Here is a 23,558-nt window from a genome sequence, read left to right on the forward strand (position 1 = left end):
TTAAGAAAAGAGGAGCATTTAAAAGCATGTCATGGGAAGACTTCAGTTCGCAGGTTGTTTCTGCTGCAGCACACACTTTCCTTTTCTTGTTCACACCATCAAACCTCCCCCACCTTCTCCTATGAGACCTCAGACCTCCATCAGTGTCTTTCCCCGAGAGCTCGCTCCAGGCACGAGGGGGCAGAGTGTCGCTTCATGTCAGCCCAGAAATGTCACATCACCTCCAACATGCACACAAACCTGCCTCCCTGCTTCTCCACCCTCCATGCTTTTCGATCAGCTGCCATAGTGGGAGAAATGTACGAGAGCGATGAGGACATCTATCAGAGTGTGTCTCTGTACGTGCCTCGGTGTGTGTGAATTTTTCTGTGCATGTGATGAAGACTGTAAAGAGTCTGCACGTTGCAGCTGAGGCCCGCTGGAGCTTGGGAAGCCCTGCAGGCCTGCCTTACACCGCTGCAGGGCACAGAGAGGAAGGTGATTATCTCATAGCTGCCAGCCATCTAGCTCAAATAAAGAAAAAAGTAAAACTCCAACTAACAAGACGTGAAGACTGTAAAAGTAAACATGAACTTGGATGGCTTTGTGACATTTCTTTAACTCGTACTATAGATAGTATAATCTTTTTCACATTCAGGAATGTTTTGCCAGAGAGCTTGTTATGACAACAGCAATTACCATTGGAATGTTTTCCCTTGAGATTTGTGGACCTCTTATGCCTGAATGATTAACAGGTCAGATAAAAGTTCCCAAAGTCCAACAAATCAAGACATTTTCTAAAGATGACAAGAAGGTCTAACTGCTTGAAAGTGACTTAAGTTTTCTTTTTAGCAGATGCAACTGTAGCTGCACCCTTCAGAAAGAGTAGAGTAAAATAGAAGCTGTGCAATGTGCAGACATCACAGAGGAAAAACAGCAAAGTAATGTTTGGGTTAATTGTTGTTTTATATATATATTTCAGAGGGTTTACAGTTGTTATTTGCCTGCTGCCATGTGGGATGCACTTTTATGGTTTGGAATCAACAATCAGCTCCATAATGCACTGTGTGCATCAACATTGGTGTCTTATTTTAGAAAACATTGTTTATTGTAGAAGAGAAGTTATTTTTGGCAAGTGATGGACACACACACCTGGATGGGTGTGCGTGCCCAGATGGAAGACAGCATGTCGACTGTCTGCAGGTCTTACATCCCCTCTGGACCGCGGCATCAAGAGAGGGCAGTCATGAGGAGGATATCTTCCTTTGAATAGATGGATGAAGTATTGATGAGTACTTCATTTGCTCCTGATAGATATAAATTAAACAATAAAATTCATTTGCTCAATATTTCTAAATATTTCTCATGATCAAATTTTTCTTAAAATAACACTTCATATCTGTCTCTCCATCGATGTCTGTCTTTGTGTGGCTCTCTGCGAGCCCTGAGCCTTGTTCATGGTGCCAACACCTCATTAGTACAATATGCAAATGATCTGGAACGGGGCCAGAGGGTCAGAGCACCAACTGGAGGCTGAATAATCGCACATTGCTGCAGCTTTCTTCAGTCTTGAGACTGTGTGTTTGCCACGGAGAGTTTTCTGAGTCCTCAGATTTCTCCCCAGTTAATGTCCGTTTAGCTGTCTGGAGTCTGTAGAACACATCAACGATTAGACTGGCCTGCTATTGGCAACGTTTATTAGCAGTTTAAAAAGTTTCAGAATGAAATTGCCCTTACAAATTAGAGTTGATGAATTGCATAGTAAAGGAAACATAGTCTCACATACACTGAAAAAAACAACTCATAAGATTTACTTTAAAAATATATTGTATTTGCATGCAAATGATTTAAGTCAAATTGAATGCTGCCATATCAAGTAACATTCACCTGCCAGTATCATGTGAATTTTACTTTCCATAAGACATAACAGATATTAAGTAACATTTCCTTAATTACATCCAAGTTGTAAGTTAGTTTAAAAAAAACAAAAAAACAAATTAAGTAAAGTGCACCTGTTTTTCATTGGCACAAACAGCATTTACTCATAATTTTAAGGCAACACAGAGACAAACAACCATTCATACTCACACTTACGAGAAGCCGATTAACCTAATATTCATGTTTATGGACTGCAGAAGGAAGCAGGAGTACCTTGAAAGAACCATGCATGCACAGGGAGAACATGCAAACTCCATGCAGAAAGACCAGGGGCCAGGAATCGAACCCAGAACCTTTTTTTTCTTTCAACTTTATTTTTATTAAACTTTTTCTTGCAAAGCAGAAGCCGCTGGAGCCGCAGCAAAGAAAGCACAGATAGTGCTCAACAAATACAGAAATTCAGGCCTAACATAATAAACAAAATACACAGAACAAAGAAATAAATAAAATGAAACAAATAAACAAAAGAGGAAAAAAAAACAACGAGTAATCAGGGAGACCAAAATATATATGTATATATAGTATCCACACAAATATGATAGCTTGTCACATTATAACTCTGGGTCTTTTTCCCAGGCCAGTTCCATAAGTCCTGACCTCACTCTACGGGATGTGGTGACATCAAGGTAGCAGAGAAAAGGTCCCCAGGTCCGATAGAATACAAAGGGTTTGTCTTTTAATGTCCCCAGAACCTTTTTGCTGCAAGACGGCAGCGCTAACCACTGTGACGCCCTAAGCAAAATTAAAAATGAACAGCTTAAACTGTCTAACCATCTCAATGTAGAATAAAATCTCTAATAGATACTGAATAAAAAAGTATCTGTATCTTATTTAGCAAAAAATAAAAACCATTAATGACACTAAGATTAATTGGAACCCACTGCTAATTCTTGGCATTTGATGTCACATTTTCCTACCCTAAGATGACCAAGTCATGAATTCATTTAGGAAAGAAACTTCAACTTGAGGTTGTTTACTTTTGGGGACAGTTTAATTCTATCTAACTCCTGGAAAAGTATTTATAAGACTTAAAAAGTGTAGTGCAATGTGGGAGGGTATGCCAAGTTCAGGGCATATATCAGTTCCATGAGCAGCGAGCAGGCTTTTGCAGGACTGTTGCATCCTGCCAAAATGACTGTCGTCGGGACTACGTCCTGCTCCGTGTGTGATTCTGTAACTCTGGACTCGGAGCTGAGTTATAGTGCTTGCGTTTCAAAATGCTACATTTTTAGATTAAAGTTTATGTAGTATTTTTTGGTTTATGTACATACTGCTGCTAAACATTGAAATAGTATAAGGGAATCTAAGTAAAACTTTCCCTTTTCCCAAAATTCATGTATTACATAAAAAAGGTTTAATTTTACTTTGGAAATTCTAGTTTCTACCGAAGCTAAGAAATACAGAGTAGAAATTATGTAGAATACTCTAATAGAGTTTACTGCACCAAAAAGTAACTTTTTTCATGAAGTGTTTGACATTTTACTGCTTTAAGGGGAAGATACACCTTAAGGGGCCCATAACTAACAACAAACTTCTATCACAACAGATGTTCAGGAGTGTTTGGCTGCACAGTCTGACCCGATTATATAACACCTCCCTGGATTTCTTTTATTGAATTAAATTACACTGTGCATAAAATCCTGCTTGAATCCATGTTTGAGAGGATTGTACTTTTAATGCTGCAATAAGGTACTCACTTAAATGACAATCAGGGGTGGGTAGAATACCAAGAAAATGTACTCAAGTAAAAGTAGCACTACTCTTGACCAATTTCTAGTTGTGTAAATGTAAAAATTAGTCACCCAATAAATTATTTAAGTTAGAATAAAAAAGTATTTGTTTAAAAAGGCTGCCTCAAGTACTGAGTACTTAGTACCTGTATTACTGTTTAAAATGACACAAGTTAAACATACCATAATATAAAGTTATGTAAAAAGTCCTTTTGTTTTAAAAAACAAAAAGAAAGTAATGAATACAAATAAAAAAAAAATATTTCAGAAATAAAAGCTCAGGCAGAAAAAACACTTCAAAATCCATTCAGCAGGAGTTGTGTTATTCTATGTATGTTAAGTAGATTAGGAACACATTTTAAAATAGTTTTTAAAAACAAATAATGACTTTTAATCTGGTTTTACAGTGTATAAGTGTTTCTCTGCTCTTAAAATACAACCTTAGCCTTCAGTCTAGCTTGTTGGGATTTTACCCGGTCATTTAACACAAACTAGAGCATACTTAGGAGGCGGCTGCATGGTTTTCAACCTTTTTTAGAAAAATTAAATTCTGAAAATTTGTGTTTTGCACAATCTAGATTCCAAGCATTTTGTGGCCCGTCTCAGATTTGTACATCAAATAGATTTTTTCTTTAACTTTTTAAAAAACTTTCAACTATTACCACAGCTGATCATATCTGGACTTGGACTAGGCCACTCTAACATCACTATGACATTACCCCCACCCCACTTCTAAGTCTTTTGGCAGCATAGAAGCAGGTGTTCTCCCAGGATTACCCTGTATTTGTAATGATCTCTGTCCTCCTCTATCCAGTAACTTTGATTAGCTTCCCCGTCCTTCCTTAAGATGAACATCCCCGCAGCCCCATATGGATAGTTTGGCCTTTTTTTTTTATTTTTAAAATGACAAAATATAAAAAGGTTTTGGGATCAATGAATACTTTTGCTGGTCACAGTATTCGGGCATCACTAAAAACATTCTGAAGTGGCCCTTTTACTTCAGATATCCGAGGGTGAAAATAAAACTACACAAGCATGTCTGCATGTTTACTTGGCCTGTCATAAAACTTTACAACCACCATTTCAGTTCATCATTTTTTATCACACTTGTGTTGTATTTCTGTCTTTTTTTTTTTTTTTTTGTTGCCTCTGTTCACCTGTTTTATTTGTCCATCCTTAAAAAGTAGCCATTATTTCTCCTCAGACGAGAGACGACGGCAGCCTTGGAGGGAAATTACCCCGGCACGTCTTAACTCGGGACGCCCCCCGGCTTGTCTTCAAGACAAACAGCGATGTTCTTGTAAGAATCATGACCATTTAATACCAGACACAGCTTCAGCTCTGAGTCCTTCAGAGCTTGCATTCATTTCATTTTGATGTTTGAAAACTTTTTTTGTGCTTTTAATCTTTTTTTTTTTTTGTCATGCATCATGTCCTGTTACAAAAAGACAGACATATATTCAATATTCATCCCCTCTGGAACTATCTATATTTTGTGGTTTTACAGCCATCATTACATTTGTATTTTATTGAGTTTTTTTTTGATAAATCAACAATAAATCAATCTTAGAAGTGTGGCATGCATTTCTGTTTAGTCCAAAAAACCTTAAATCAAATTAAGTGCAACGCATTTCTTTTGAGAAATCAGAATCAGAAATACTTTAATTATATATATATATATATATATATATATATATATATATATATATATATATATATATATATATATATATATATATATAAAACTCTTCTGTATATATATGTATATATATGCTTATGTATAGCTAAATCCAAGTAAAGTGATACTGACGTGCAAAAATAGTGGCCTAGTTCGTCAATAGAATCAACTTATTTGTGAAAATGGAAAGAAGCATGATATAACTGCAAACCAGTAGGACTGATATTCTTTTTGTAAAATCAAAGCTAATACAGCACAACACCCTGGACACACCACCCCCAAGGTGAAGCATGGTGGTGACACCATCATCCTGAGGGGATGTTTTTAAGGTCTCTCTCCTGGGTCTGTTACTTCTGCTCGTTAACCTCTGAGAAGCAGATGACAATAAAAGAAGGAACATAATTTTTTTGTTTCTTTATTTGAGTCAATGAAAGAACGTGAATGGTTGAACTGATTATGAAGTATTTATTTGAATTTATTTCAAAGCTGGTGTCCTTTACTGTTCTGTATTAGCTCTTTTTTATTTTTAGTGAAATTTGACTCTGTTAGGATATAAACGTAAACACGTATGCAAATTTATTATTCAATTTCTAAACATTAAAGATGATAGTATCTGACAATTGTTTAGTTCCCAAGTAGCCTTTTTACTAAATACTTTTTGCTTTTACTTGATTACCCTCTTAATATCCACCTCATTTCTGGGAAATTCGTCTATTTTGCATACCGAAATGGAAAAGCAAATAACTGAGGAACTGTAAGCCCAAATTACATGTGTGATATGTTATTTGGAAGCTAACACCTTCTAGTTTCTGAATATATCCATGAAGATCGGGTGAGTAAAACACCCAAACTGCGTCAAGCCCAAGCTGCATCAGGTCAAACATGACTCAAAGTTGTTTTTTTATTCTCGAAAATAAGTCTTTTTTCAACAGCAGTAATAAAGACATGCTTGCTTGTTGTAGCTGCTTTGTCATGCGACATTTCGACATGCTGCTATAATTGTGCTTTGGTGCTCGCTATGTCCATAAAATGAACTAGCTGGTTGAATGGTGGAGAATCTAAGCTTTCCAATTAATATTTTACCAGTTTAATTTTCATGCATTCTGAGTAATAATTAGTAAACGCTTTAAAACGGTTTTGAGAGGTTGAAAAAAATTTTTAAATAGTGCTACTCTTTCTTGAGTGCAGTTTTTGAGTACAATACCCACCTCAGGTTGTGCTTTATTTTATTTATTAATAAATAATTATCAAAAAGAAATAAATAACACTTCCATGAAAGTGCTCTGTATTGGCACTCTGACATCCGATATCAAATTACAGATATCCACACAAGCTATTTAGTCAATATTGGAACCAATATTAGATCCAGGTTTGGGATCAGAGCATCCTAATAGAAAGATGAAATATAAAATAAAGAGAAAAGAACAGGGCTAAACTAGCAAAGATGAGAGGATTTTAAATTGTTTCCCTTTAGCAAAGTCTCCAATTGACCTCAATGGTGGACGTAACAATGCATTTAACGATACCATTGAAAAATTCACAGAACTTGACACAAAGTCAGAGGGACAGGTACATAACTGAAGGATCCAGCAAGGGGAAAATATTGAAATAAATTTTAAATAAATTATAACCAGTGGACGTATAAGCTGGTGGAGTAGAAAATTACAAAATACAGGTGAGAATCAAATAATAAGGTGGAGCAAAGAAGGAAGGCCGAGAGACTGAGGGAGGAAGACTAGGTAAAGGAAGCCTGAAAAGAAGCCGAATACAAATGCAGAGAGTCTAGTAAACCAAGAGGAAAGGAGTGAAAAGGTTCTAAGAAAAAAGTATCTTAATGTGCAAGAAAATAGCATTTATACATTTTATAGAAACTAAAGTAATAATATGACTACGCTATTCTAATAATATTGAACCAGGGGAAATAAACTAAAAATTGCAAGGTTCACATTTGTTTATTACAAAAAAGCATTATTGTTATCTCTCCTTATCTGTTTGGTTTCTGTACTAATATCTAACTAGTTTTACAAGCTTAAGAAAACTACATAGAAGTTGAGTATTTTACTTACTGTGCTTGTGTGTACAAGGCTTTCCTAATGTGGTTGTTGACGTTTTGTATTTTATATATGTATTGTTATTTGTCAGGGTTTATGAAGTTGAAGTAGGAGTAGAAGCAGGCAGGGAAGATTTCTTGCAAAATTTTATGAAAAAGTAAAAATACAAAAACAAAAAAATACAATACTGCTTAAATATCAACCAAAACTGAAAAGAAACCATGATACAATATGACATAACTCAAAGTGTAACTGAAGGGTAACTGTAAACTTAAACAGAAACTTTAACAAAAGTCCACAAAGGGCAGAATCATGACAGTTAGTAGTATTGAAGAGGCTCAGTCGGCCTCAGCAGATGGCCGCTCACACTGAGCCTGGTTCTGCTGGAGATTTCTTCCTGCTAAAAAGGAGTTTTCCTCCCCACTGTCGCTACAAGCATGCTTGGTGTGAGGGATTGCCTTTGAGTCAATTGGTGGATGCAATCCGCTGGTTTTCCTTAGATAAAAAACTTCATCAACCAAGTTCTCTGAGCAGAGCAGGGTTAATAAGTATTTGCATACAATATGAGGATTGTAATCCAACTAAATTCTTTTGCAAACAGAATGAAAAGTGATTAATTTCAGTGCTGGCTTGTATCTCAGGATTTGTCTTAAGTATTTCTTTCTTATTACTTTGCTTTATGATAAGCTCTGTGTTTAGTAAAGGGGCATACTCATATATTATGCCTATGGAAAGAAGGCCAAAAACATTTGATCATAACAAAGTGTTATACACCATGCGTCTGTCCTGTTAAATTTTAGATAGTCTTTTCTGAGCCTAAATAGAATTCCTGTGCAGGGTAAAATGAGCCGACATAAAGAGACACGTGTGCCATCTATTGGCAGCACCATAGAACTATCAGAAAATTAATGTGTAAAGGCCTGAACACACTGGTTGTGTACAACTTTTTAATGTTAAAGTTGGTGGATGTCGAGGACCCAAAACCAGAGTAGTAGGAGGCATAGATGAGTTTTTGCAGATTTAATTTAGAAACAAATGGCAACAGAAGCATAAATCTAAGAACAATAAATAGGAAACCAAAAAGCAGGAGATGCCAGGCAGAAAAACACGAGGGGTGAAGTAATGAAAAGAAACCAGCGTCTGCAGACTTCCCAGTAAATCTACCCCAGCATTGCCGTGCAATTTTATAAATAAACAGAAGTCATTGCAAATTAAACACATCAAAATGCTTTTTCCTGGTAACTGCATTGTTAATGAGTTCTGAATTAGTCCGACTCTGTTTATTTCAGTGCAATGTTCAGACTGTATCTAATGCACTATTTGAGTATTATCTCTCTTTAATCTAATTGTGCTTTTTCACACTTGATCTTGAATTGTTCTTTGTTACCTTCACAGTTTAACTGGGAGATGCAAACTGGCTTAGCCCCAACATCTCCTACTTTACCTACTGAAGACTAGTGCAAAATCGTACTCTCAGTCCCGTGGTATTTTTATTAACTTACCGTTTTTTTAACAAATAAATTGAGCAAAAACAAAGTTTAAATCAGATTTTTTAAAAAATAAAAAATTATAGGCCGCTGCACAACAGACATTTGGATTCCCTTTTATCAAAATCACTGATGTATCATCTCAGAAATTATCTATACTAAAATTTCTTTCCTCTTCATTTACCAATACTGCATATCAGCTGATTAAAAATATGTCTACATCCACTACAAGGCTGAAACCACTAATGCAGGCTCAGATAACTCAAGCTTAAGCTGCACGCTGGTAGAGACTAAGAGAGAAGGTACAGGTGAATAATGTGGCAAAAATAGTGAGTAGTAGTAGTGAGATTGGTGAGTACTCACTTTGTAATTACATTTTGCAAAAAGAAGCTGTAAGAAGCAGTTTTTCTAAAAACAAAATATAATTTCTTATTAATTTCATTATGTTAATGACAGTCTCCCTTAACCATTTTATTTTGAGAATCCTCTTCATTAACTAGTCTTTACCACTTTGAACCACTCCTACATTCTGCAGTCATTTTAAATCTGTAAACTCTTTCTCTTCTTCAATTTTTAAAGTTTTCTTTTTTTTTTAATGCATGACAGATATTTCCTTTGTTCCTTTCTGCCCTGTAACCTTTAACAAGGCCCAGCTGGTGGTTCCTAATTTTCTACATCCACAACAGGTGAATGCAGCGGTTACTTGCTTTCAAAGTCAGATAACTGTAATGCAAATGGTTAAAGTACACCACCAATGCTGGTTCATTGGCCACGGTGAAAATAAATGTCCATAATTAGGCCGAACTGCAAACATCTGTGTTCAGGAGTAGGGAGCGAGACGGGAGTAAAAGAGGAAGCACAACTCCATTAGTGTAATGCGCAGTGAAATTTTCACTCACAGTGCAGAAAGTCGTTAAGTGCTCTCCGTCTGTCTTTCTGAGTCGAGGAAAATTTCGGTACATTTATTATTTAAAATATCTGCGGTTTAGCATTATAAAACTCAACATGTGAGAGCACCTTTAGGAGTTTTGCCCCTTCATGGCCCATTGGATTGGTATGGACTAAATGGGCAGTTAAAGCATGTAAAATTAAAGAGACTTTCAGAGCTTTGATGTGAAATTATGTCTGAGATCTATTGTGGATGTGTTTACTTTGGTCATTGTGTGTAATTTTATTAACATTCTTCCTCATACAAAGTGGATTAGTTAAAGTTAACACATTCTAAAAAAAAAACTTCAGTTTTCCCATTATTCAAGGCTGCAGTAGACAAAAGTTAGTTCTAAAAGTCCATCTGTCCAAGCAACCTTTAAACTCCATAATTTTTATGCCCCCGTCAGAATTGATTATTTTAAATAAACAAATGGTGCTATTCACTAAGTAAAACAAGAGTTTATCCGTTTTCCAGTTGCATCCTTCAACTTATTAACATTCAGCAGGGGGGCACAGGGTCTGTATGATGGATGGATGTCGCTGAAGGGTCTGACAACTGATTAATGCTTTAATTATCTCCACCGAGGACCTGCCACTCCTCCCGGAGCAGACAGAGTGAGCTGTGTGTGGCCTGACGAGCGATGCCGTGTTCGGGGCTCGCCCACTGCTATTTGCTCCACTGGGGGTCACATTCATTTTCTTCCGTCAAGAAAAATGTGCACATTTTTGCACTGTAAAGGTGTTGATGAAAGATCGCAGCAGCCTGTTTTAGGATTGGTGCCACTGCAGGGGTCATAAAATTTCACAAATTGAGCCAGCTCTCATTTGGATGCAGTGTTGCTGTATAAAATACAACATTTGATAGAAAGGCAGCCAAAGTTTGTCACTTTATGAAAAAGGTAAAGGTCTATAATAAGTTCCTTTCAGACTTTTTCCACTTTTGCTAGGATAAGCGAAGTATAATTATTTAAGTATTATTTTATTGGTTAGAAAAAGAAAAAAATTGGCTCTATGTGAAAAAGTGATTGCCCCATAAATTTAATACCTGTTTTTCCACTCTTGGCTTTAAAACTGCCTTACAGCATTTCTCCTAATGGACAATGAGTCGTTTACATCATTGTCTATGAATTTTGTCCCTCTCCTCATGCTGAATTGTTTTAATTTAGTTCCTTCTGGGGGTTTTTAAGTATGAACGGGCTATTTAAGACCACCCTGCAGCATCCCATTGGCATCTAAATTTAGACTTTTTACAAAGTAATTCCAAAGCCTTTTTATAATTCCAAAGTTTTTATTTTTAGCCATACAGATGTGGACTTGCAGGTAGGCTGACCAGATCCCAAAAATCAAACGTGTGACAACTAGGATGCTTATGGAGAAACAATGAGGGACAATGTTGCTCCCCTCCTATCAAATTTAAAAATAACTTCAGCAAACTTCAGAAAAAAATCTCTCAGAAAATCACCTTTCTTGGCCTGACCCTGGTATATTCCATTCCGTAGCCTCTATTGTGGCACGATTTTAAAAATAGTTTCCATTATGTCTAGTATTACAATCCTTCACCTGTTCAGTTTTCAGAACATCATGCGCAGCTTGGTTATGGTGTGAGGCACTGTGAGATTAAACGCAGCTCTGCTTTCTTCACATTTGGGAAAAGCGTCTGCAAATATTTTCTGACTTTTATCTAATACAGTACATTGCTCCAAATTGTGGGACAGCAAAAGTAAAAATTGAGAGACTGTCCCGCACAAATACAGACATCTTTTCACCCTGTTTAGATTAGATCGTCTTGCTGCATAAGCTGAGTGCAGTTCAGCTTAAAGTCACAAGTTGGTGGATAAAAAAGTCCTCAGGATGAGCTGGAGTTCATGGCTCTAAACATTATCACAAGTCATCCATGTCGTAAAGCAGCCCCAGACTATCACACTACCACCATGACTGACTTCTGATAGATAGGGCAATATGGACAAACAATTATTCCTGTATTTTTCTCTGTACGGAAAGTTTTCAGTGAAAATCCCAAGTAAATGTTGAATTAACAACAGTTTCTGTTTCAGTTCAAACTGAATGAAAAAAAAAACATTTTTTATAAGGGGTGATTTTATTTTTCAAAAGTTGGATTTCCTAAAATACACTGAAGTAAAAAAAAAAGGAAATGGAGATTATTTTGAGAGTTCAAATATGTTACAGAACTAACCCTCCGAAATTAAGTAGTGAGATTTTCCAGGCCAATAAATGAGAATATAAATAGTTATTTTCTAGCCTACCTCATGTTAGACAGTCTACTTTCTAATGGAGTATGCGCTCTACAGGTGTTTAAAACATCAAAAGATATGTAGCTACTCTAGATACTATACTCACTTTTTCAACAATTAAGGTTTTAAGTCCTGTCATCTGCAGAAATACTCAGATTACTTTGCAGTCATTTGGCGCATCAAAGATGGACAAGAAGCTGAGTACAGGGAGCTGGTGAACTGCTTTGTGGCATGAAGTGGAAACAATCATCTGCTCCTGAATGTCAACATAACAAAGGAGATTATTGTGGATTTCAGAAGAAACAGGAACAACTTGAAACCTATTAAAATCATGGGAGAAGAAGTGGAGGTGATTGAGGAGTATAAATACCTTGGTGCTCACTTGGACAAAAAAATAGACTGGAGACACAACTGCGAAGTCATCTAGAAGAAAGGACAGAGCAGATTGTACTTCCTAAAGGAGCTTAGGTCCTTCAGCGTTTACAACAAAATGCTACATATAAGTCTTTTGTGGAGAATGTGATCTCTTCTTACATCATCTGCCGGGGTAACTGTATTAGAGCTAATGAAATAAGAAGGTCAGCTCTGTTCTCGGAACCTCTGGAGATTATTTCACAAAGAAGAATTCTTTATAAAGAGATGAACACTATGGAAAATAGTGAGCATCATCTTCAGAAGATTTTTAAACAACAGAGAGTCTTCAGTAAGAGGCTTTTCCAGATCCGGTGCAAGACAGACCGCTACAGAAGGTTCCTCCTGCCTACAACATTCAACACTTACGACACCTGTTTAGAAAAATAACGTATGATTTACTGCAACATTTAATTTCCCTTTGGTATGGATAAAGAACTTTTGAATTGAATTGATTTTGAATAACTGAGTGCTCTTTCTTTCTTTTGTTGGTCATACATCAAAAAATGGGTGATCAAGATCATCTTCTGGATTTCAGTTTGCAGCTTTCAAGAGAGTTTAGAACAAACTTTGTACAGTATTTTTGTTACTCTAGATCAAAGCATAAATTATGGCTGAACGTCCAAAAAGAGGAGAAATTGATACCCCCAATTCTCCTGTAGATTTGCTTAATCAAGCACCAGCTTCCCTAGAAGCTGATAGAAATATTTCTCTACATTGACTTGCAGGATATTTAATTCCTACAGTTGAAGGACACTGAAAGAACATATTTTAGCTGTGTCACAGTTTTCAACTAAACTGAGAATTAGTGTCTCTTTCAGGCCAATAATAAGAGCAATGATAATGTCTTGCGTGGGCAGATTGTGAAAGACAGTCACCTCAGTTGCATAGCAGCAGAACATTATGTCTGCTTTCACTTCTGTTAATAAAGAGTTGTGAAAACTGAGTGAGAAATGTTTATTTACATAGTAATAAACAAACCTATCGAATTAGATGATATTTTACTAAATCAAAATCCAATCAGGTTAACAAGATATATGAAAAGTTGAATACCTTATGTGCTCTATTTTCTGCAGGTATGTGACTGGTGCAAACATATTCGCCACACTAAGGAGTACTTGGACTTTGGTGCTGGTGAGCGCAGGCTGCAGTTTTGCAGTGCCAAATGCCTGAACCAGTATAAAATGGACATTTTCTACAAGGAAACCCAAGCTGCCCTGCCTGGAGCCCTTTGTAACCCTGTACATGGAGCTGGAGGGGAGGGTAAACCAGATTGCGGTGGAGGGGTACAACTGCTGACTCCTGAATCCTGGGGAACTCCACTAACAGATCTTCGGCGTAAAGCTCCTTCACCAGCGGGCCATTCCGGCGCCTCTGCCTTGGTCTCTTCAACTTCTTCTGCTACATCACCATCGGAAACAGTCGCAGTCATTTCCCCTTCCTCATCTACTTCAGCCAAAATCCCCACACCTAGACCTCACGAAAGCCCAACACTTCCCCCACCATCTGTTCCTTTACACCCACCAGTGGGAGTTCCCTCAGGTAGTCCTCCCATGGTGATGACACCCAGAGGACCCATGCCCCTGCCTCTGTTCATGGAACACCAAATGATGCAGCAGATCCGACCGCCGTTTCTTCGCCCCTCTGGCCATCCTGCAGGGCCTAACAGCCCACTCTCAAACCCCATCATCCCTGGGATTGGTCCACCACCTCCCCCAAGAAATCTTGGTCCAGCATCAAGTCCCATGCACAGGCCCCTCTTGTCTTCCCATGTACACCATTCATCCAATCCTAATCCAGGTATGATGCCACCTCACCCTGGCCTACCCATTCCAGGACTCCCGCCTTTTCCTCCTGTCAATATGATGCCCAACGGACCCATTCCTTTTCCCCCAATGATGAACTTTGGCATGCCATCGTTAGCCCCATTGGTACCCCCGCCAACTCTCTTGGTCCCTTACCCTGTCATTGTACCTCTCCCAGTTCCAATACCTATCCCAATTCCAATCCCTTTTAACTCAAAAACATCCAGGGACAAACCAGAGAGCAGCAGTTCTTTACACAGTGCTCCAGATTCTTCAGAAGCTTCATCCTCTCGGCCTCATTCTCCAAGTTCTTCTGGAAGTGACAAAGGAGACCACAGGACAGAGTCAGCTGGTGGAGAACAGGTTTCTCCTGTACCTGGTGAGAGAAGCAGAACGGCATTCATGGATTTGGCCCTGAAGGCAGAAGATAATCCAGGCAGTCTCTGTGTTTCCAGTGGCCCCAAACTGATTGATGGTGTAATTGATCTAACTGTTGGCCAAAAACCAGGCCAAAAGCAGCTTATTCACACCCTTCTAGCTGGAGTCCAGGTCAAAGTGGAGGAATCTAGATCCCCACCGGCTGATGAGTTTGGGAGGGAATTCATAGACAATAGTGTGGAGGACTCTCTTTTACCACAGGGCAGTTTTACAGAACTGGAAGCAGGCGTACACCATAATTCATTGGACCCTGCAGCTCTGCTTTCCAGCAAAACTGATCTTCAAGACAGTCAATTAAATTCTAATTTTAAAGTTGCACCCTTACATACTCCAGTAAGGACCCAGTCCTTAGCCCTTCCCCAGTTTCAAGCTAACCCTGCTACCCCTTGTAATGTAATTGTCAATGGCACTGGATGGCATTCCCTTCTAAATGCAGACCGGAAAGGAGAAAGCGAGGGTAAGGACCTGCAAAATAATAGTGATCTAGAACACGAGGCACTGAAAGAAAACAATTGTTCAGTGGTTGAGGCAGGGAAACGCATATCAGCACAAGATGAGAAATTGGACACAAAAGTGGACAGTAAGCCAGACCCCGACTCCAGCACGGAGGAGGGTGAACACGCCTACGCCCTGCCACTGCTCTCAGCCGGAGGTTGTGTCGTCATCCAGCCTGTGCCAAAGCCTGCCGCGGATAAGACGGCCATCCTGTCCTGCTCCATAAGTGCACCACTGTCAGCAGGTGGGAGCCCTGAGCTTGAGCCACCACTGAAGAGGAGGTGTTTGCGAATCCGCAATCAAAACAAATGAGGTAAGCAAATTTTGGGATAACCCAAATACTTCCATCAATGTTTGACTTTAACAGTTAGCTTTACATGCAAATTGCGTGTATTTAATAATAATTCCTGCCAAGGCTACTTTTTTTCTCTGTAGAATTGTTAGGTGGTGTTTTTCACTAAACTTTTTCTTTGCAATGGTACTCAAAACAATTCAGCCAATATATTAGTATCCATGATCATATCAGCTGGTTTATCTTTTTTTTTTATCGTGTTAAACTTATTGACTAGACAAATTCATTTTAACTCTGATTATACATTGCTGAACCACTATAAACCAAATGTCAGTAGCATGTTTTTATTTTATTTTATTTTATTTTTTTATCATGAATTGAACTGAATAAAATGCATCCAGTAAAACAAAACAACCCCCCCCCCCAAAAACTCAACATTTAATCATTCATAGGCATCAGAGTATGTGTTTATCTGCATGTTGTTATGGAAAATTGCTAAGTACAGTATGACTAATGTGTTCAAAGTGCTACAGCACAGTTTGTATTCTGAATAGTATTTTCTTCTAATGTCCGTTTGTTCTTCTTAGTGTGCTTTGCTAGTGTTCTATACAGCCACACCCAAACCCGGCAGCCATACATTAATAATGCTCCATAGGTTTCAGGCTTGGTAACAAAAATCAAGAGGCAATGGCAGGATCTGAAGTGATGTGAAAGCATCCTCTGTTTTGATGCATTTATGTTTAGAATCTCAGTAGAACCTTTAACGTCAGCCTAAGGTAATCTGACTATAAATAGTTTTATATGAAAGATTTCAGTTCTTATGGGATAAAAGCTGTTATATATCAAAAAAGAATATCCCCATCCAAACGTTTTAAACCTTTAAATCAAGAAATAATGTCATCATGACCTGTCTGTAAGCATAGAGGAAGCAACCATAATCAGAGACTTTATCCACAAAGGGAGAGTATATGGATCCCTGATAAACCTTTTCAGTCATGGATGACCTACAGAGATTGCTCAGAGAATGCAGAAACTCAGTCTCAAAACATCTTAGAGCATGTTAAACACTGAAAGGACTCACTTTCCTCAGTCAAGGTTGTTGTTCATGATTTAAAAGCCAGACAAAGGCTAGGTAAAAATGGAATTGGAGTTGAAAGAAAATAAAAATAAATGTATGGGCCAGTATTGATAATCTCTTAGAAGTTTGGGAAAATATTCTGTGGAGAAATGGGAGAAAAAGTAGTAATTTTTTAGCAAAGCTGTTTGTCATGTTAGATCCAAAAACTAAGTGAACATTTCAGAAAAGAAACACCCCACCGTATAAATATGTGTCAGGGTGATGGTTTAGGCTTGCTTTGTGCTTCAGAACATTAGAAACATGTTGAAAGAGCTATAAATGTAACTCTCTAAAAGGGAAAGCCATCAGTTTTTGATCCTCAATAGAGGCACACTTGATTCCAATGAGAAGTCCACTTCTGAATTATTCAAAAAAAGGTCACAAAGGTTTTAGAAAGACCTAGCCACAGTCTAGACCAATATCAAAATGAGATACTGTGGCATGAATTTAACCAAACCATTCAAACTCAACTAACAGGCCCTTAAAAATAAAAAATAAAAATCCTCTAGAGCAGTGTCAAAGATTCAACGCCAGCTATCATGGATGTTTGAAAGCAGTTGCTCTTTTTAAGGTTGGTGTATAAAGGTTTTTTGATCTGAAACATTTAAGTTTGTGGGGAAAATACTAGCTAGAAGAAATCTTTATATTTGGTATTATTGTTTTCTTTCCTAAAGAATTATATGTATAAATATTATTTGGTACTTAACAAACCTTCACCCATCTTGGATTGGAAAACCGAAGATTTGACCGAAACTATGGATTTTACCCCTCTTTCCTGCAGGCAGTCTGCCATAAATTTACTTTATATTCCAAAATATACAATATATATATAACATATAATATTATATATATAAATATATCTAAAAAAAAAACATTGATCTGCCTCTGCAAACAGAACTGTTGCTAGCATTACAAATCAAAATCTGATCACCTTATTTGTTGACATTTGATTTCTTGTTAACATGTCATTAATATAATGAATACTGGAGCTTGACTGGGTTAGTTGGACGGTTCGCAGTGGATGTTTTAAAATTCCCATTTGCATTTGATTTCTATGATTTTAAAGGGAATTGAAATAACTATCATTCTCAAGAATTGAAACCGTTCAGATATTTTTGCTGGTCTTCACAAGGTTAAGCTTCTCAGCAGTCAGACTATGAAATGTTCAGTTCAGCTGTGAAGGCTCAGCAGGCTCATTTTCAGAGATAATGACTGAACAGTAATACCAAACAAGACCTTAGGAATCAATATCTGCAAACTATCACAATTTGCAATCATATCCTAAAGAATGCAACAGAGTAACTGAAGTAAGCTGAAGTCATGCAGAAATTATTTTATAATGACAAAAAAGGGAAAAAAAAAAACCTGCACACTTGTATGTCATCTGGGTTGTTTAAATGCAATAATAAAATGTAACCAGAGTGTCACAGAGTTCTATTTAAATTTAGGTAGACCCTGAGAGTAGCCTCAGACAGACTTGGAAAAAAAGGAAGAAAAAAAAAGGAAAAAACAGAAAAAAACATTTTGCATTTCCCTGATTATTACCTGGATTTTGAGACACCAAGATGTCTTTGAATTTCACTTGGAGAACTATTTTTGAAAGCTTTGTGATTCGGTAACATCCTGGCAAATGTGATGTTTACCCAATACATTTTTTTTCCCCAAACAAAATGAGCAATTCAAAAAGGTTGGTCTGAGTTCTTTACACTCAAAATGAAACCGTTCCTGTCAAAAGGCCCATTTAGCGAGTTTATGCTAGATGTGATGCAACACTATTGGCTTGTTGAATATTAAATAAATAAAGTGAAATTGCTCAAGATTGCAAATCTGAGAAATTTAAGGCTAATTCAGGTTGGGCTGACATGAGGCGAGTTCTCTGAATGAATTTAATTAGTGATGAGAAAGGAGGGAAATCAAGCTCTGCAACCAGCAGCTGAAATCAACAGAATAATCCACCGTTATTATCAGACATGTAAAGGCTAACATAGGAAATTATAAATAGTTTGACGCTTTTGTCACATATTTTTTCACCTCATTAAAATCATTGAGGCATTTATCCATAAAATATTTATTGAAATACAGAAAGACTTCATGTTGGGAAGTTATGCTTCTTTCCTGCATTCCTTTTTATATCAGTTCTGAGTTTCAGGTGATTTATTTTATCTCTTTAATTCTCTGAATTTATTTTAATTTCAGGAAAATCACACTATTTTACAGAGATCTGTATATTCTTAATGGAAAACAGAACAGAAGTACAGTTAGAAGCTTGTTTTTGGCTTCAAAGAACCAGCTTGATTATGAAGATTATTTTCTTCTAACTATCTAGACCGACTAAATATTTTCTGTTTTAGGTGAGGCAGTATATAATTCTAAAATATATGTATGTTTTATTTTTCATCTGCGATGCCCATTCCAAAACCTTAGCTTTGATCTTCACTGTACTTTGCAGCTTATTCAGTAGTATAATTAATGTCACTTTCAATGTTATAGACCCCTTTGTGCTTCTTTCCTAATGAAAGCACTCAGCACCAGTCCCTCCTACACCAAAACACCCCGCTGCATGATACTGCCACCACTGTGTTTAACAGTTGGGATGTTGTTCTCAAACATGCTCCCTCTTTTTCCTCCAAACGAATATGAATATGAAACCAATCTGACCCAACTGTATCAGACCACAGAGCAAGTCTTTCTCTGTAAGTGCAATCCTCAGTTCTAATGGCTTTCTATGTTGCCTTGAAATAATGACTATTTCCTCTCTGTGTGGTACATATCAGAACCATTGAGTTGTTGTGGATAATGGGCTGTCTATGACCAGCATTAGCCTGTCTATTTACAAAGTATTTTGTTTTTAGTTGTGGGTGATATGTTTTGCAACAAAATATAGTAGTTAATAGGACCCATCTGCTTCCTTAACGCTATGATGAACGAGCATTTCCAAGGTGTCATAATAGGGAAAAACTTCTGCAAATGTTTGCGTCGTGAGACACAAACCATCATAAGATGGTTTTCATAATCATTGGGATGTGATCCCTGAAGTACATGGAGGGCTAAAATATATTATGGACATAAATGTAAAAGTTCCTTTAAATAAATAGAAACTGTGGAATAAATAGATGACTTAGACTTGAACAAACTTTATTGTCATTTTGTAAACACAGAGTGTATATAAAATGAAAATTCATTGAGTACAGCTCTCAAGACATTTCTATTTCTAAAGCTTAGCAGTGATAAAATGTAAACATGGTGCTCAAATGTAAACATAAAATTGGTTTATGATTTAGAGTTTTTCCAACATTCTTGTAGTACATTTTTGTAGTAGTAGTAGTAGTTATTTATATATTTTTTCTTTGTTTATATATCTAATATTTATCTAATATATGATTCAAATATTATGTGTCATCACACTGTAAAATGCACCACTGAATAATTTATTATAAATACATTTAAAAATATAGATTAAATACAAATTATTTTTAGAATTTGTTTTAAAATTGAATATTGATGAATATATAAATATAGAATCAAAGTGTGGCTCACCAGTCTGTTGCATTGTTATTTTTACAGTGACAGACTGAAATGTTTGGGAATGTTTCAGAGAGCCATAACTTTCTTCATTTCTTTTGACATGTTCATGATATCATAGAAGGAACCAGTGGGTTTGAGGCGTCAATTATCTTCTATTCTGTTCTGGATTGCATTCAGATGTTCAGTTTCAACTTCATTTAAATTTGCTTTGTTCATATTGACTGTGTGGATTTAAAAAAAAAAAAATTATTAATCATTCAACCATTTTCTTTCTTTTTTTTTTAAGAATTCTTTATTTTCCATATTCATTCTACACTGCAAAAAATAGAAATCTCAATAAGTTATTTTTTCTTAAAATAAGTGTGTTTTTCCTTGATTTGAGGAGGTAAGTAAGACACTTTGCCAATGGAACAAGACAATTTCCTTTTAAAATAAGAAAAAACTATTTTATCGTCTTATTTCAAGTAAATATTATCTAACTATCTTATTTTAAGAGTGAAAATACTCATTCCATTGGCAAATCATCTTATTTACCTGCTCAAATTAAGGCTAAATATACTTAATTTAAGCCATTTTTTACTTATTTCTGGATTGTTTTTGCAGTGTATTCAGAAAAAGTTCTCCCAGCAGAAAAAGTTTAAAGGTGGAGTGATGAGGACTTCTGCTGGAAACAAAAGGCTTAGAACTGAATGAAGGGAAAAGAAATGCTCCATGAATTAAACTGAAACCATCTTTGACTCACCCTCTATCTCCTCTCTGTCTCTTTTCACAGATGGATGCTCTGATAACCGCAGTGCGACTCACCCGTCTCCCCCAACCTCTAAATCCCATCCCTCCGAGCTGCACCACCCCTTATATTGTCACACAAACACGTAGGTTGTCGTCACCTCACCATCTACCAGCACTACAAACCGCCTTTCAAGCCTGATGCGGAATCCCGGAAAACTAAACAATGTGTATCATAGCAGAGCAGAGCAGACAGGGCTCCTCCTGCCTGTGGTTCAGCTCCTTTGGGGGCCAAGTTTTATACCTAAGGGACATTTTGGCCAGCAGGACCACTTGGACTTTAAACCAAGACAGTAAATTCTTCCAACAGGAGGATTAACAGGCTGTCACCCCCCCGCTGCTTCTCTTGTTATTTAAAGATTCATTCTGCTTTCTGTCTGTGCTCAGCACATGCACTCTATATATTTTTGTTTTGGTTTTTTTACTAAGGAGCATTCTGTGATTAAGTTAAAGTGGAACCAGGGGAAAGCTTAAAAACATGATAAAAATACAACCGAGGTACTAAAAAAATGGTGTATTTAGTTTGATCCTTTCTAAATCTGCACCATGGCATACAGACGAATGTATCACTCAGTTAATGCAGTAATAACTGAGCAGCTTAACTTGAAGGCTTGAAATTGCCCCTCAATAAATATATTTATTTAGCTGTTTGTTTATACAAAAAGATCAATATGATGAGATGAGTATGATACAAGTCATTAGGAATCAAATCAGGAAATACGTGCTAGCTATTGTAGTTGTTTATCAAACCCCACATCTTGTTAAATAGCTATTAATTCAGGTAATAATGGTCTAATTGTCAGTTTGAAATAAGAAAAAAAAAAGTCCAAGAAGAAAGCGCTAAAAAATGGGACATTGGTTTTTTATCTTCTTTGGTTCCTGTCGTCTTTAAAACTATTATTAGCTGATTATTTGTTCCTATTACACAATGGCCAACTATCCTTTAATAATCATTACCTTGATATTCAGGACTTGGCTTCATTTCTGGAAAATACATCAGTAGCTAAACACTAATTGTTCCATTTTCTCATTTTTATCTCTCCTGTTAGAAAAGGATTACCGGTATTACCTAACCTTTGCAAATCGGTGACTGTGTAAAACACAGTGGTGAACATGAAATTCACCAAAGGAGTCCACAATACAGCTTAGGGGCCATTTGAAGCCCAGGGAATAATGATAATAACTGGAGTTCAAGAACAGTATAAGTTTGACCCACCAGCAATTGGAGCTGATATTTATGAGGAAGATATCTTCAATTTTTAATGTAGCTTTCATTTTGTGTAAATTTTATGACCCAAATGATTTTTCTTCTATCATCCATGTTTTCCCTATAATAATCCTGCAAATATTTCCTTTAAAACAAATACATGTTCTCTAAAGTTGCCTAAATACAGGAAGGTTTTTTTTTAATTGATAATCTTTTCTAAGAATCTTTCTGAGAGACCAACAAAATAAAATCTGTGAACCTTACCTTTATCAAGAAAATAGCTCAAGGAAAAGTTTGAGTGAAATGTTGCATGTTTATTTTGTTGCATACCAGGTAAAAAGAAAATAATTTACAATAAATTACTTTTTATAATAAAAGAGCATTATTACCCGTAAGGAGCAATGGAGTCAACATTTGTGGTCTAGGATGCCAAAAGTTTGGAAAAAACTGAATTAGTCTGTAGCAGCTTTTGAGTCATAACTAGAGGTTAATAAGCCTTTTATGCTTTCTGCTTTATTTTTATTTTTATATTCCATATAAAAAACAAATTATATGGCGTATAAATCAATGACAAATTCATAGCATGCAATCTTTCTAGATTATGCTAAACCGACTTTACCAACATTTGACAAAAAATTTCTTATCACTACTTATATATTCTCTTTTTCTATGTGTCATGTTACAAAAAGATCATTAACTCATCTCATCCAAATCAGCATCTGCTTTAAATATGTCAACTTCAAATCTCGGTGTCAGTTAAGTAATATTAGTAATTAATTTATTGTAAAAAAGTACAATAAAAACAGATATTGCAACAAATTAAACAAAACTCTAAGGGTTTATTGATAATATATCATTTGCAATGATGAGGGGTAAATAATTTGCCAGTAAAAAACTGATTCTGTGTTATTGTTGATAATTCTGCTTTAGCTACTAGCAATAAAGCCACACATTGGCAACATATTAAAACAAAGACCTGCTAAATATAGTTGAATAATAGCTAATTGAGCAATAAACCCAAGAAATGACTGGATTTTTTTTTCCCATTAGGCGGATTGATCCTTTATTGGTTTGTGTAACAAACAAAAAAAAACTTATTGAGATTAAGATGTGTTTCAGAAAGACCTGTTTGATGAGGTTGTGGGATAAAATCAATTCCATCTAAAACAAAAGACTTATATTAAGAATAAAGAAGTGAACACTCCTAAGTAGCTAAACACAGATTCAGGTATTTCTAGTATGAAAGACTTTCCTTAAGTGTTCACAAAAATTACCAAATGACCCACTGTTCTTTTGCCAACAGAGTTTTAAAATATTTTTATTTATATTTTGGGCTGTTGTCCTTTGTGTGTTCAAAACTGTCCTCCATGCAGTTTTACCTGCACTTAGTCAAAAAAAGTCAGTATTTAGTTTACATGTCACAGGTTAGAAGCACTG

At 36.4% G+C, this 23,558-nt stretch overlaps 1 protein-coding gene across 5 annotated transcripts in view; it reads left to right on the top strand.

The window, feature by feature from the left end:
* Window positions 1–22,003, top strand: part of sobpa (sine oculis binding protein homolog (Drosophila) a) — a 50,474-nt gene extending 28,471 nt beyond the window's left edge. For 2 of the 5 annotated variants that reach the window (XM_038302339.1, XM_038302340.1), the window contains 3 exons: window positions 4,852–4,947; window positions 13,533–15,507; window positions 20,901–22,002. In XM_038302339.1, coding sequence (XP_038158267.1) covers window positions 4,852–4,947; window positions 13,533–15,506 — 2,070 coding nt within the window. In that variant the 3' untranslated portion in view covers window position 15,507; window positions 20,901–22,002. Of the gene's footprint in view, window positions 1–4,851; window positions 4,948–13,532; window positions 15,508–20,900 lie in introns of all 5 variants that reach the window. The other 3 variants (XM_038302342.1, XM_038302341.1, XM_038302343.1) reach the window with 3 other exon arrangements.
* Window positions 22,004–23,558: the final 1,555 nt, after the last annotated feature.

The sequence above is a fragment of the Cyprinodon tularosa genome, unplaced genomic scaffold, assembly GCF_016077235.1.
Source record: "Cyprinodon tularosa strain WSP-4 unplaced genomic scaffold, ASM1607723v1 ctg488, whole genome shotgun sequence".
Taxonomy (NCBI): Eukaryota; Metazoa; Chordata; class Actinopteri; order Cyprinodontiformes; family Cyprinodontidae; genus Cyprinodon; species Cyprinodon tularosa.